This window comes from Oncorhynchus nerka, linkage group LG27, assembly GCF_034236695.1.
Source record: "Oncorhynchus nerka isolate Pitt River linkage group LG27, Oner_Uvic_2.0, whole genome shotgun sequence".
Lineage (NCBI taxonomy): Eukaryota > Metazoa > Chordata > Actinopteri > Salmoniformes > Salmonidae > Oncorhynchus > Oncorhynchus nerka.
This window is the reverse complement of record NC_088422.1, coordinates 99,307,292-99,321,210: the sequence shown is the minus strand read 5'-3', so window position 1 is coordinate 99,321,210 and position 13,919 is coordinate 99,307,292. Positions and strand designations below refer to the sequence as shown.

At 47.6% G+C, this 13,919-nt stretch overlaps 1 protein-coding gene across 1 annotated transcript in view; it reads right to left on the bottom strand.

The window, feature by feature from the left end:
• Positions 1–13,919, bottom strand: part of LOC115128114 (C-myc promoter-binding protein-like) — a 137,599-nt gene that overhangs the window by 13,245 nt on the left and 110,435 nt on the right. The window contains 6 exon segments of the mRNA XM_065012440.1: positions 846–928; positions 4,085–4,301; positions 4,523–5,032; positions 5,034–5,376; positions 10,686–10,932; positions 11,740–11,877. Of these exon segments, the coding sequence (XP_064868512.1) occupies positions 846–928; positions 4,085–4,301; positions 4,523–5,032; positions 5,034–5,376; positions 10,686–10,932; positions 11,740–11,877 (1,538 nt within the window).

The window sequence follows — 13,919 nt, the reverse complement described above, 5'->3', positions numbered from 1 at the left end:
TGTAGGTTCATGCTCTACAACATCCGCAGAGTACGACCCTGCCTCACACAGGAAGCGGCGCAGGTCCTAATCCAGGCACTTGTCATCTCCCGTCTGGATTACTGCAACTCGCTGTTGGCTGGGCTCCCTGCCTGTGCCATTAAACCCCTACAACTCATCCAGAACGCCGCAGCCCGTCTGGTGTTCAACCTTCCCAATTTCTCTCACGTCACCCCGCTCCTCCGCTCTCTCCACTGGCTTCCAGTTGAAGCTCGCATCCGCTACAAGACCATGGTGCTTGCCTACGGAGCTGTGAGGGGAACGGCACCTCAGTACCTCCAGGCTCTGATCAGGCCCTACACCCAAACAAGGGCACTGCGTTCATCCACCTCTGGCCTGCTCGCCTCCCTACCACTGAGGAAGTACAGTTCCCGCTCAGCCCAGTCAAAACTGTTCGCTGCTCTGGCCCCCCAATGGTGGAACAAACTCCCTCACGACGCCAGGACAGCGGAGTCAATCACCACCTTCCGGAGACACCTGAAACCCCACCTCTTTAAGGAATACCTAGGATAGGATAAAGTAATCCTTCTCACCCCCCCCGCCCTTAAAAGATTTAGATGCACTATTGTAAAGTGGCTGCTCCACTGGATGTCATAAGGTGAATGCACCAATTTGTAAGTCGCTCTGGATAAGAGCGTCTGCTAAATGACTTAAATGTAAATGTAAATGTATGTCTCGCATGTCATTGATACTTGATTGATCGTCCTATCTGAAAATCAAGCTATTCTGTAGTGTTGGCTTCGTTTCAATGTTCCTGTGAGTTGTTCCGGTTTAGTTTGAGAGGTCTGTAAGTGTTGTGCCCTCACCTCCATGGCGTGGTTCTGGAAGACACTGGTATTGCTGGTGTAGCGAGACGAGCCCAGATCAGAGCAGTCTGGGGGAGGAAAGCCTGGAGGAGAGACAGGACACAACCGGGAGAAGGAGCACACCATCATCCATGAACATCTGCTATCATTGGTGTCAGCAGTGAACAGTCTCTGATGGCTAGCCGTTAGCAAAGCGCTAACTCAGGGCAGGACTTTTCCATGTCAGGAGTGCCAGTGCACTACTTGCACACTGGATGCTATAATGAGACAGGAGAAGGGCAGAGGGTCTGAGTAGCATGATGAAGAGCTCCAATCAGACTTCACCACAAGTCCCTCAACTGCACAAGGCATCGTCTGCTGGCCTAGTTTGGTAAGAGTCCTTTCTCCCTCCCCTACATCCTGTCTGATCCTAGCTCCTTCTACTCTCTCTCCCCCTCAGTGACAGGACAGTACCTGGTTGTCTGACCCTAGCTCCACCCTCTCTCTCCTCCTCAGTGACAGGACAGTACCTGGTTGTCTGATCCTAGCTCCTCCCCCTCTCTCTCCTCCCCAGTGACAGGACAGTACCTGGTTGTCTGACCCTAGCTCCACCCTCTCTCTCTCTCTCCTCCTCAGTGACAGGACAGTACCTGGTTGTCTGACCCTAGCTCCTCCCTCTCTCTCTCTCTCCTCCTCAGTGACAGGACAGTACCTGGTTGTCTGATCCTAGCTCCTCCCCCTCTCTCTCCTCCCCAGTGACAGGACAGTACCTGGTTGTCTGATCCTAGCTCCACCCTCTCTCTCTCTCTCCTCCTCAGTGACAGGACAGTACCTGGTTGTCTGACCCTAGCTCCTCCCCCTCTCTCTCCTCCTCAGTGACAGGACAGTACCTGGTTGTCTGACCCTAGCTCCACCCTCTCTCTCCTCCTCAGTGACAGGACAGTACCTGGTTGTCTGACCCTAGCTCCTCCCTCTCTCTCTCCTCCTCAGTGACAGGACAGTACCTGGTTGTCTGACCCTAGCTCCACCCTCTCTCTCCTCCTCAGTGACAGGACAGTACCTGGTTGTCTGATCCTAGCTCCTCCCCCTCTCTCTCCTCCTCAGTGACAGGACAGTACCTGGTTGTCTGACCCTAGCTCCACCCTCTCTCTCTCTCTCCTCCTCAGTGACAGGACAGTACCTGGTTGTCTGACCCTAGCTCCTCCCTCTCTCTCTCTCTCTCCTCCTCAGTGACAGGACAGTACCTGGTTGTCTGATCCTAGCTCCTCCCCCTCTCTCTCCTCCCCAGTGACAGGACAGTACCTGGTTGTCTGACCCTAGCTCCACCCTCTCTCTCCTCCTCAGTGACAGGACAGTACCTGGTTGTCTGATCCTAGCTCCTCCCCCTCTCTCTCCTCCTCAGTGACAGGACAGTACCTGGTTGTCTGACCCTAGCTCCACCCTCTCTCTCCTCCTCAGTGACAGGACAGTACCTGGTTGTCTGATCCTAGCTCCTCCCCCTCTCTCCTCCCCAGTGACAGGACAGTACCTGGTTGTCTGATCCTAGCTCCTCCCCCTCTCTCTCCTCCTCAGTGACAGGACAGTACCTGGTTGTCTGACCCTAGCTCCTCCCTCTCTCTCTTCTCCTCAATGCAGGACAGCACCTGGTTGTCTGATCCTAGCTCCTCCCCCTCTCTCCTCCCCAGTGACAGGGCAGTACCTGGTTGTCTGATCCTAGCTCCTCCCTCTCTCTCTTCTCCTCAATGCAGGACAGCACCTGGTTGTCTGATCCTAGCTCCTCCCCCTCTCTCCTCCCCAGTGACAGGGCAGTACCTGGTTGTCTGATCCTAGCTCCTCCCCCTCTCTCCTCCCCAGTGACAGGGCAGTACCTGGTTGTCTGATCCTAGCTCCTCCCCCTCTCTCCTCCTCAGTGACAGGACAGTACCTGGTTGTCTGATCCTAGCTCCTCCCTCTCTCTCTTCTCCTCAATGACAGGACAGCACCTGGTTGTCTGATCCTAGCTCCTCCCCCTCTCTCCTCCCCAGTGACAGGGCAGTACCTGGTTGTCTGATCCTAGCTCCTCCCTCTCTCTCTTCTCCTCAATGACAGGACAGCACCTGGTTGTCTGATCCTAGCTCCTCCCCCTCTCTCCTCCCCAGTGACAGGGCAGTACCTGGTTGTCTGATCCTAGCTCCTCCCTCTCTCTCTCCTCCTCAGTGAAAGGACAGTACCTGGTTGTCTGACCCTAGCTCCTCCCTCTCTCTCTCTCTCCTCCTCAGTGAAAGGACAGTACCTGGTTGTCTGATCCTAGCTCCTCCCTCTCTCTCTCTCTCCTCCTCAGTGAAAGGACAGTACCTGGTTGTCTGACCCTAGCTCCTCCCTCTCTCTCTCTCTCTCTCCTCCTCAGTGAAAGGACAGTACCTGGTTGTCTGATCCTAGCTCCTCCCTCTCTCTCTCTCTCCTCCTCAGTGAAAGGACAGTACCTGGTTGTCTGATCCTAGCTCCTCCCTCTCTCTCCTCCTCAGTGAAAGGACAGTACCTGGTTGTCTGACCCTAGCTCCTCCCTCTCTCTCTCTCTCTCTCCTCCTCAGTGAAAGGACAGTACCTGGTTGTCTGACCCTAGCTCCTCCCTCCCTCTCTCTCTCCTCCTCAGTGAAAGGACAGTACCTGGTTGTCTGACCCTAGCTCCTCTCTCTCTCTCCTCCTCAGTGACAGGACAGTACCTGGTTGTCTGATCCTAGCTCCTCCCCCTCTCTCTCTCTCTCTCCTCCTCAGTGAAAGGACAGTACCTGGTTGTCTGATCCTAGCTCCTCCCTCTCTCTCTCTCTCTCTCCTCCTCAGTGAAAGGACAGTACCTGGTTGTCTGATCCTAGCTCCTCCCTCTCTCTCTCTCTCCTCCTCAGTGAGACAGGACAGTACCTGGTTGTCTGATCCTAGCTCCTCCCTCTTTCTCTCCTCCTCAATGACAGGACAGCACCTGGTTGTCTGATCCTAGCTCCTCCCCCTCTCTCTCCTCCCCAGTGACAGGGCAGTACCTGGTTGTCTGATCCTAGCTCCTCCCCCTCTCTCTCCTCCTCAGTGACAGGGCAGTACCTGGTTGTCTGACCCTAGCTCCACCCTCTCTCTCTCTCTCCTCCTCAGTGACAGGACAGCACCTGGTTGTCTGACCCTAGCTCCTCCCTCTCTCTCTCTCCTCCTCAGGGACAGGACAGTACCTGGTTGTCTGATCCTAGCTCCTCCCCCTCTCTCTCCTCCTCAGTGACAGGGCAGAAATATGTTACCTGTCTGTCTGTGTGTGGAACTGTCCAGTCTGCTCCTCAGGGAACTGCGTCTGGACGGGCTTCTCCTTGGGCTCCTACGGGGCCCGGGGCCATTTCTCTGAGGGGAGGTGATGGAGCCGTCTGGGTCCCCCAGGCCCTCCTCATCCACATCCAACAGGGAGGAGCAGTCAGGGTCCATGCCCAGAGAGGACACACTCAGACGGTCACAGTTACCATCCTGGAGGAGGTGGACAATGGAGGTTCAGGAACAAAATAAATGTTGCTGCAATGTGTTTGAGAATCTGAGAGGCACCTAGCTGCATTTAGGTAGTGGGATGTGGACAAGACACTTTGATTCGTGTCACACAGTATTACAAAATATCTCACGCCATTCAGAAATGTGTTATTTTGACTGACGCACCAGTAGAACACCCTCCATTGACAAACCGCTGAGCGTACCTTGGTGGGCACAGTGTAGGAGGTGGCCAGGCGAGAGTACCACCGGCTAGCCTTCTCTGCCACACCTTTCCCTGCCGAGACCATGCTGCTCTTCAACACATCCAGGGTGGGGGTGAGGAGCTGGTCCAGGGCGAAGGAGGAGGAGGACAGAGACGGGGACAGCAAACCCAGGTCCCGGTCTCTCTCCCTCTCCCGGTAGGGGCTGGGCTGTGGGCTGGGGGTGGAGCGGGGACAGGGGGGTGAGGACCAGAGCCTCTGTCTGGCAGGCTGGGAGGGCGAGGGGGAGTTGTGGGTCCTTGAGCGAGGTAATCCTCCTGTCCTGAGAGCGGAGGTATGGGGGAGACTGGCCCGTCGAGGGGTGGTGATAAGTGGGGGAGGAGGGTGGAGGAACAGGGGGCTGGAGGGGTCCTGGAAGTCCAAACTGGGTGTCCGGCTGTTCAGAGGAGAACCCATATGGTTCATGTACATCTCTATCTCCCTAGCCAGGTGGTCCTGGCGCCGGCCCGTAGGGGGTCGCGACCCCATCCACCTCCACTTCCAGGTCGTCCTCTCTGTCTCCCTGGGACTTGGACTCGGCCACCAGGAGGGACAGCGGGTCGAAGCCTGTCTCGATCCCCGTTCGTTTAACGGTGCCCCGCGAGGCTGAGGCCACACCCACACCGCCATAGCTGGCGCTGCGTTCCACCGTCCTCTTCCGTGATTGGCTGGTTTTAACAACGCTCTCTGTGGTTGGTCCGTCCAGATCTAGGTCCTCCAGATCAAAGATGGCGTCTGTATTATTCTTGTCATTCTTGTCCTCGTCACTCCAGTCCCTCTCCTCTCCGTCTTCAGGGCTGTCTCTACGTCTGCAGCGCCTGATGGAGAAATGATTAGATCAGATTTGAAAAAAATTGATAAAAATACTTTTTGATATTCATAATTTACTGATCCAAAAGGGGATATTTACTTTCAGAAGCAGAAACATAAACAACAGAGAGGAGAACATCAGATCTATGACCTCCCTCTCCCTTTATTAATACAGGTTACTCTCCCTCTGCCTTTATTAATACAGGTTACTCTCCCTTTATTAATACAGGTTACTCTCCCTCTCCCTTTATTAATACAGGTTACTCTCCCTCTACCTTTATTAATACAGGTTACTCTCCCTCTCCCTTTATTAATACAGGTTACTCTCCCTCTACCTTTATTAATACAGGTTATTCTCCCTCTACCTTTATTAATACAGTTTACTCTCCCTCTGCCTTTATTAATACAGGTTACTCTCCCTCTGCCTTTATTAATACAGGTTACTCTCCCTTTATTAATACAGGTTACTCTCCCTCTCCCTTTATTAATACAGGTTACTCTCCCTCTACCTTTATTAATACAGGTTACTCTCCCTCTGCCTTTATTAATACAGGTTACTCTCCCTCTCCCTCTATTAATACAGGTTACTCTCCCTCTACCTTTATTAATACAGGTTACTCTCCCTCTATTAATACAGGTTACTCTCCCTCTGCCTTTATTAATACAGGTTACTCTCCCTCTGCCTTTATTAATACAGGTTACTCTGCCTTTATTAATACAGGTTACTCTCCCTCTCCCTTTATTAATACAGGTTACTCTCCCTTTATTAATACAGGTTACTCTGCCTTTATTAATACAGGTTACTCTCCCTCTGCCTTTATTAATACAGGTTACTCTCCCTTTATCAATACAGGTTACTCTCCCTCTACCTTTATTAATACAGGTTACTCTCCCTCTCCCTTTATTAAAACAGGTTACTCTCCCTCTACCTTTATTACTACAGGTTACTCTCCCTCTCCCTTTATTAATATAGGTTACTCTCCTTTTATTAATACAGGTTACTCTCCCTTTATGAATACAGGTTACTCTCCCTCTACCTTTATTAATACAGGTTACTCTCCCTCTCCCTTTATTAATATAGGTTACTCTCCCTTTATTAATACAGGCTACTCTCCCTTTATTAATACAGGTTACTCTCCCTCTGCCTTTATTAATACAGGTTACTCTCCCCCTGCCTTTATTAATACAGGTTACTCTCCCTTTATTAATACAGGTTACTCTCCCTTTATTAATAAAGGTTACTCTCCCTCTCCCTTTATTCATACAGGTTACTCTCCCTCTGCCTTTATTAATACAGGTTACTCTCCCTCTCCCTTTATTAATACAGGTTACTCTCCCTCTGCCTTTATTAATACAGGTTACTCTCCCTCTGCCTTTATTAATACAGGTTACTCTCCCTCTGCCTTTATTAATACAGGTTACTCTCCCTCTACCTTTATTAATACAGGTTACTCTCCCTCTGCCTTTATTAATACAGGTTAATCTCCCTTTATTAATACAGGTTACTCTCCCTCTCCCTTTATTAATACAGGTTACTCTCCCTCTCCCTTTATTAATACAGGTTACTCTCCCTCTACCTTTATTAATACAGGTTACTCTCCCTTTATTAATACAGGTTACTCTCCCTTTATTAATACAGGTTACTCTCCCTCTGCCTTTATTAATACAGGTTACTCTCCCTCTGCCTTTATTAATACAGGTTACTCTCCCTCTACCTTTATTAATACAGGTTACTCTCCCTCTGCCTTTATTAATACAGGTTACTCTCCCTTTATTAATACAGGTTACTCTCCCTCTCCCTTTATTAATACAGGTTACTCTCCCTCTACCTTTATTAATACAGGTTACTCTCCCTCTACCTTTATAATACAGGTTACTCTCCCTTTATTAATACAGGTTACTCTCCCTCTATTTTTATTAATACAGGTTACTCTCCCTCTACCTTTATTAATACAGATTACTCTCCCTCTATTAATACAGGTTACTATCCCTCTACATTTATTAATACAGGTTACTCTCCCTCTACCTTTATCAATACAGGTTACTCTCCCTCTACCTTTATCAATACAGGTTACTCTCCCTCTGCCTTTATTAATACAGGTTACTCTCCCTCTACCTTTATTAATACAGGTTACTCTCCCTCTGCCTTTATTAATACAGGTTACTCTCCCTTTATTAATACATGTTACTCTCCCTTTATTAATATAGGTTACTCTCCCTCTACCTTTATCAATACAGGTTACTCTCTCTCTACCTTTATTAATACAGGTTACTCTCCCTTTATTAATACATGTTACTCTCCCTTTATTAATATAGGTTACTCTCCCTCTACCTTTATTAATACAGGTTACTCTCCCTCTATTTTTATTAATACAGGTTACTCTCCCTCTACCTTTATTAATACAGGTTACTCTCCCTCTATTAATACAGGTTACTATCCCTCTACCTTTATTAATACAGGTTACTCTCCCTCTCCCTTTATTAATACAGGTTACTCTCCCTCTCCCTTTATTAATACAGGTTACTCTCCCTCTGCCTTTATTAATACAGGTTACTCTCCCTCTGCCTTTATTAATACAGATTACTCTCCCTCTGCCTTTATTAATACAGGTTACTCTCCCTCTCCCTTTATTAATACAGGTTACTCTCCCTCTCCCTTTATTAATACAGGTTACTCTCCCTCTGCCTTTATTAATACAGGTTACTCTCCCTCTGCCTTTATTAATACAGGTTACTCTCCCTCTGCCTTTATTAATACAGGTTACTCTCCCTCTCCCTTTATTAATACAGGTTACTCTCCCTCTACCTTTATTAATACAGGTTACTCTCCCTCTGCCTTTATTAATACAGGTTACTCTCCCTCTCCCTTTATTAATACAGGTTACTCTCCCTCTCCCTTTATTAATACAGGTTACTCTCCCTCTCCCTTTATTAATACAGGTTACTCTCCCTCTCCCTTTATTAATACAGGTTACTCTGCCTTTATTAATACAGGTTACTCTCCCTTTATTAATACAGGTTACTCTCCCTCTGCCTTTATTAATACAGGTTAATCTCCCTCTACCTTTATTAATACAGGTTACTCTCCCTTTATTAATACAGGTTACTCTCCCTCTCCCTTTATTAATACAGGTTACTCTCCCTCTCCCTTTATTAATACAGGTTACTCTCCCTCTCCCTTTATTAATACAGGTTACTCTCCCTTTATTAATACAGGTTACTCTCCCTCTCCCTTTATTAATACAGGTTACTCTCCCTCTACCTTTATTAATACAGGTTACTCTCCCTCTACCTTTATAATACAGGTTACTCTCCCTTTATTAATACAGGTTACTCTCCCTCTATTTTTATTAATACAGGTTACTCTCCCTCTATTAATACAGGTTTCTATCCCTCTACCTTTATTAATACAGGTTACTCTCCCTCTACCTTTATTAATACAGGTTACTCTCCCTCTACCTTTATCAATACAGGTTACTCTCCCTCTGCCTTTATTAATACAGGTTACTCTCCCTCTACCTTTATTAATACAGGTTACTCTCCCTCTGCCTTTATTAATACAGGTTACTCTCCCTTTATTAATACATGTTACTCCCCCTTTATTAATATAGGTTACTCTCCCTCTACCTTTATCAATACAGGTTACTCTCCCTCTACCTTTATTAATACAGGTTACTCTCCCTTTATTAATACATGTTACTCTCCCTTTATAAATATAGGTTACTCTCCCTCTACCTTTATTAATACAGGTTACTCTCCCTCTATTTTTATTAATACAGGTTACTCTCCCTCTACCTTTATTAATACAGGTTACTCTCCCTCTATTAATACAGGTTACCATCCCTCTACCTTTATTAATACAGGTTACTCTCCCTCTACCTTTATTAATACAGGTTACTCTCCCTCTACCTTTATTAATACAGGTTACTCTCCCTCTGCCTTTATTAATACAGGTTACTCTCCCTCTCCCTTTATTAATGCAGGTTACTCTCCCTCTCCCTTTATTAATACAGGTTACTCTCCCTCTACCTTTATTAATACAGGTTACTCTCCCTCTCCCTTTATTAATACAGGCTACTCTCCCTTTATTAATACAGGTTACTCTCCCTCTCCCTTTATCAATACAGGTTACTCTCCCTCTCCCTTATCAATACAGGTTACTCTCCCTCTACCTTTATCAATACAGGTTACTCTCCCTTTATTAATACAGGCTACTCTCCCTCTCCCTTTATTAATATAGGTTACTCTCCCTTTATTAATACAGGCTACTCTCCCTTTATTAATACAGGTTACTCTCCCTCTGCCTTTATTAATACAGGTTACTCTCCCTCTCCCTTTATTAATACAGGTTACTCTCCCTCTGCCTTTATTAATACAGGTTACTCTCCCTCTGCCTTTATTAATACAGGTTACTCTCCCTCTACCTTTATTAATACAGGTTACTATCCCTCTACCTTTATTAATAGAGGTTACTCTCCCTCTACCTTTATTAAAACAGGTTACTCTCCATTTATTAATACAGGTTACTCTCCCTTTATTAATACAGGTTACTCTCCCTCTACCTTTATTAATACAGGTTACTCTCCCTTTATTAATACAGGTTACTCTCCCTTTATTAATGCAGGTTACTCTCCCTTTATTAATACAGGTTACTCTCCCTTTATTAATACAGGTTACTCTTCCTTTATTAATACAGGTTACTCTTCCTCTGCCTTTATTAATACAGGTTACTCTCCCTTTATTAATACAGGTTACTCTTCCTCTGCCTTTATTAATACAGGTTACTCTCCCTTTATTAATACAGGTTACTCTCCCTCTACCTTTATTAATACAGGTTACTCTCCCTCTGCCTTTATCAATACAGGTTACTCTCCCTCTACCTTTATTAATACAGGTTACTCTCCCTCTGCCTTTATCAATACAGGTTACTCTCCCTCTACCTTTATTAATACAGGTTACTTTCCCTCTCCCTTTATTAATACAGGTTACTTTCCCTCTCCCTTTATTAATACAGGCTACTCTCCCTCTCCCTTTATTAATACAGGTTACTCTCCCTTTATTAATACAGGTTACTCTCCCTCTACCTTTATTAATACAGGTTACTCTCCCTCTCCCTCTATTAATACAGGTTACTCTCCTTCTATCTTTATTAATACAGGTTACTCTCCCTTTATTAATACAGGTTACTCTCCCTCTCCCTTTATTAATACAGGTTACTCTCCCTCTCCCTCTATTAATACAGACTACTCTCACTGAGATCAAATCTCTTTCAGAAGATGTCAGCGGGTCAGTAACGTTCCACATCAATCATGTTCACCTGGTTCTTCCCCCGGCTGCTCCAACCCCCTCTGACCCTCCCAGGACTAACGACCGTGGCCTGTTGGTCTGGCTGAAGCTGGTCCCCAGGAGGATCTTGGTGTCTGCCCCCAGGTTCTCTGCTATCCTGGCTGGGTCAGTCTCTCCCTGGTGCAGTCCCAGACCCAACACTGGAGTGCCACTGCTACCACTGCCAACCCTGTTGTCTCCACTCAGTCTGTACCCTCGCACACCCTGCCAGTCATGGCCTGAAGAGGGGAGAGGTGAGAGGATAGAAGAGGAGAGGAGGGGAGAAGAGGGGGGAGAAGGTGAGAGGAGAGGAAGGGAGAGGAGGTGAGAGGAGGTGAGAGGAGAGACAAGGGGAGAAGAGGTGAAAGGAGGGGAGAGGAGAGGAGAGGAGGGAGGAGAAGATAGGAGGGGAGAGGTGGTGAGAGGAGTTGAGAGGAGGCGAGAGGAGAGGAGGAGGGGAGAGGAGGAAGGAGGAGGCGAGAGGAGAAGAGGAGGAAGGAGGAGGGGAGAGGAGAAGAGAGGAGGAAGGAGGAGGGGAGAGGAGAAGAGAGGAGGAAGGAGGAGGGGAGAGGAGAAGAGAGGAGAGGAGGAAGGGAGAGGAGAAGAGAGGAGAGGAGGAAGGAGGAGGGGAGAGGAGGAAGGAAGAGGAGAAGAGGAGACTTTATTATCTCTCTATCTGTCATGGTCCTTTGAGCAGGAAAGAAACAATTCTCCTGAAACATGACATGTTCTACATAACATACAGTAAACTGAGTAAAGCATATCTACTATACAGTACAGATTGAGACATCACAACTAGACAATCAATACAAGTCTAAATCGCTAGGTGGGTTCTGATGGATAGTTACAACAGGCTCACAGCCATCACCTACCATCCAGTACAGATGTAGAGCCATATAAACAAGGCAGAATGTCAAGACAGACAGAACTAGACAGGAAATAGTTCTGGGTGATAGATACAGCTGACTCACATCCTCCAGCCCTGCACTACAGAGACATCCAATACATCATGGAAGACAGACAGACAGTAAACAGTTATGGCTCACCTCCTCTTCCTCCTCCACCACTACTCCCACTGCCACCTCCCTCCTCAAGGGCACTGAGATGTCTCCTCCTCAGACTGTTGGTCTCAACCACACCTACCTCATTCAGAGAGGAGCTCAACAGGAGACCTGCTACATGGTCTGGAGAGAGGAGGGGGGGGGCAGACAGGGAGAGGGAGAGAAGACAGGGGAGGGGGAGGTAGGGGGAGAGAAGAGAGAGGAGAGGAGAAGGAGGTATGGAGTGAGGGAGGGAGAAGAGACAGGAAGAGGTAGAGAAGAGAGAGGAGGGGGAGAGGTAGAGAAGAGAGAGGAGGGGGAGAGGGAGGTAGGGGGAGTGAAGAGAGAGGAGACGGAGGTAGGGAGAGAGGGAGGGAGGGAGAAAAGAGAGGGAAGAAGGGTGGAGGGAGAGTTACGAGAGAGGGAAGTAGGGATGGAAGGAAGGGAGGGAGGAGAGGAATAGACAAACCGAACGACAGAGAGGGAGAGAAAGAGAAAGAGAGGGAGAGAAAGAGAAAGAGAGGGAGAGAAAGAGAGAGGGAGGGAGAGAAAGAGAGAGGGAGGGAGGGAGAGAAAGAGAGAGGGAGGGAGAGAAAGAGAGGGAGAGGGAGGGAGAGAGAGGGAGAGAAAGAGAGAGGGAGAGAAAGAGAGGGAGAGAAAGAGAGGGGAGAGAAAGAGAAAGAGAGGGAGAGAAAGAGAGAGGGAGGGAGAGAAAGAGAGAGGGAGGGGAGAGAGAAAGAGAGAGGGAGAGGGAGAGAGGGAGGGAGAGAAAGAGAGAGGGAGGGAGAGAAAGAGAGGGAGAGGGAGGGAGAGGGAGAGGAGAGAGAAAGAGAGAGAGGGAGAAAGAGAGAGGGAAGAGAGGAAAGGGAGAGGGAGAGAGAGAGAGGAGAGAGGGGAGAGAAAGAGAGAGGAGGGAGAGAAAGAGAGAGGGAGGGAGAGAAAGAGAGAGGGAGAGGGAGGGAGAGAAAGAGAGAGGGAGGGAGAGAAAAAAGAGAGGGAGAGGGAGGGAGAGAGAGGAGAGAAAGAGAAAGAGAGGGAGAGAAAGAGAGAGGGAGGGAGAGAAAGAGAGAGGGAGAGGGAGGGAGAGGGAGGGAGAGAAAGAGAGAGGGAGGGAGAGAAAGAGAGGGAGAGGGAGGGAGAGAGAGGGAGAGAAAGAGAGAGGGAGGGAGAGAAAGAGAGAGGGAGAGAAAGAGAGGGAGGGAGAGAAAGAGAAAGAGAGGGAGAGGGAGAGAAAGAGAGAGGGAGGGAGAGAAAGAGAGAGGGAGGGAGAGAAAGAGAGAGGGAGGGAGGGAGAGAGAGAGAAAGAGAGGGAGGCAGACAGAAAGAGAGAATCAGTGAGTATGTTTACAGTCACTAATAGTTTGGTATTACATGGATCATGGCAGTCGGCAGTTTATGCAAAATTCATGTGAACACTCTCCTCTGTTTATCTGAAATCGGCGTAAGTTAAAAATTTAAGTAAGCATATGCCGTTTTCTGAGCAGTCTTTCAAATGATTAGGACGTGTAAACACCTTAAACCAGCGTCCCAGTGGTGTGTTTGATCTGCACCTGTGCTGACACCAGCCGAGAGCCTCCCTCTTTAGTGAAGTGAGTTCGGAACAACTGAATATACACGGGTTTTTAGAAGTAGTTCTCACGTACAAACTTTATAATGTCCCAACTCAGAATCAAATATGCTTCTCAGAAAAAGAACATGTTCGCTGTGGTAGAATGTTAATTTAGACGGGTGATGTTCTGCATTTATCAGAGAGGCGTCAGGGAGCCTTTTTCAGACGTCTCCATGGAAACAGGGTTATTATTATTAATCGTACAGCATGTAAATGTTTTAATCAAACGATTAAATTAATCTGACTATCCATAATAATCATTTACATTTTACATTTAAGTCATTTAGCAGACGCTCTTATCCAGAGCGACTTACAAATTGGTGCGTTCACCTTATGACATCCAGTGGAACTGCCACTTTACAATAGTGCATCTAAATCTTTTAAGGGGGGTGAGAAGGATTACTTTATCCTATCCTAGGTATTCCTTAAAGAGGTGGGGTTTCAGGTGTCTCCGGAAGGTGGTATAATCACATTATAGTGTGCATGTAACTGTACTCAGTGTTACACCAATAGTACAATTTACCTGTGCTGGTTGACCTCTTGGGTTCACAGGCTGCATCGTCATAGGGACAGTTAG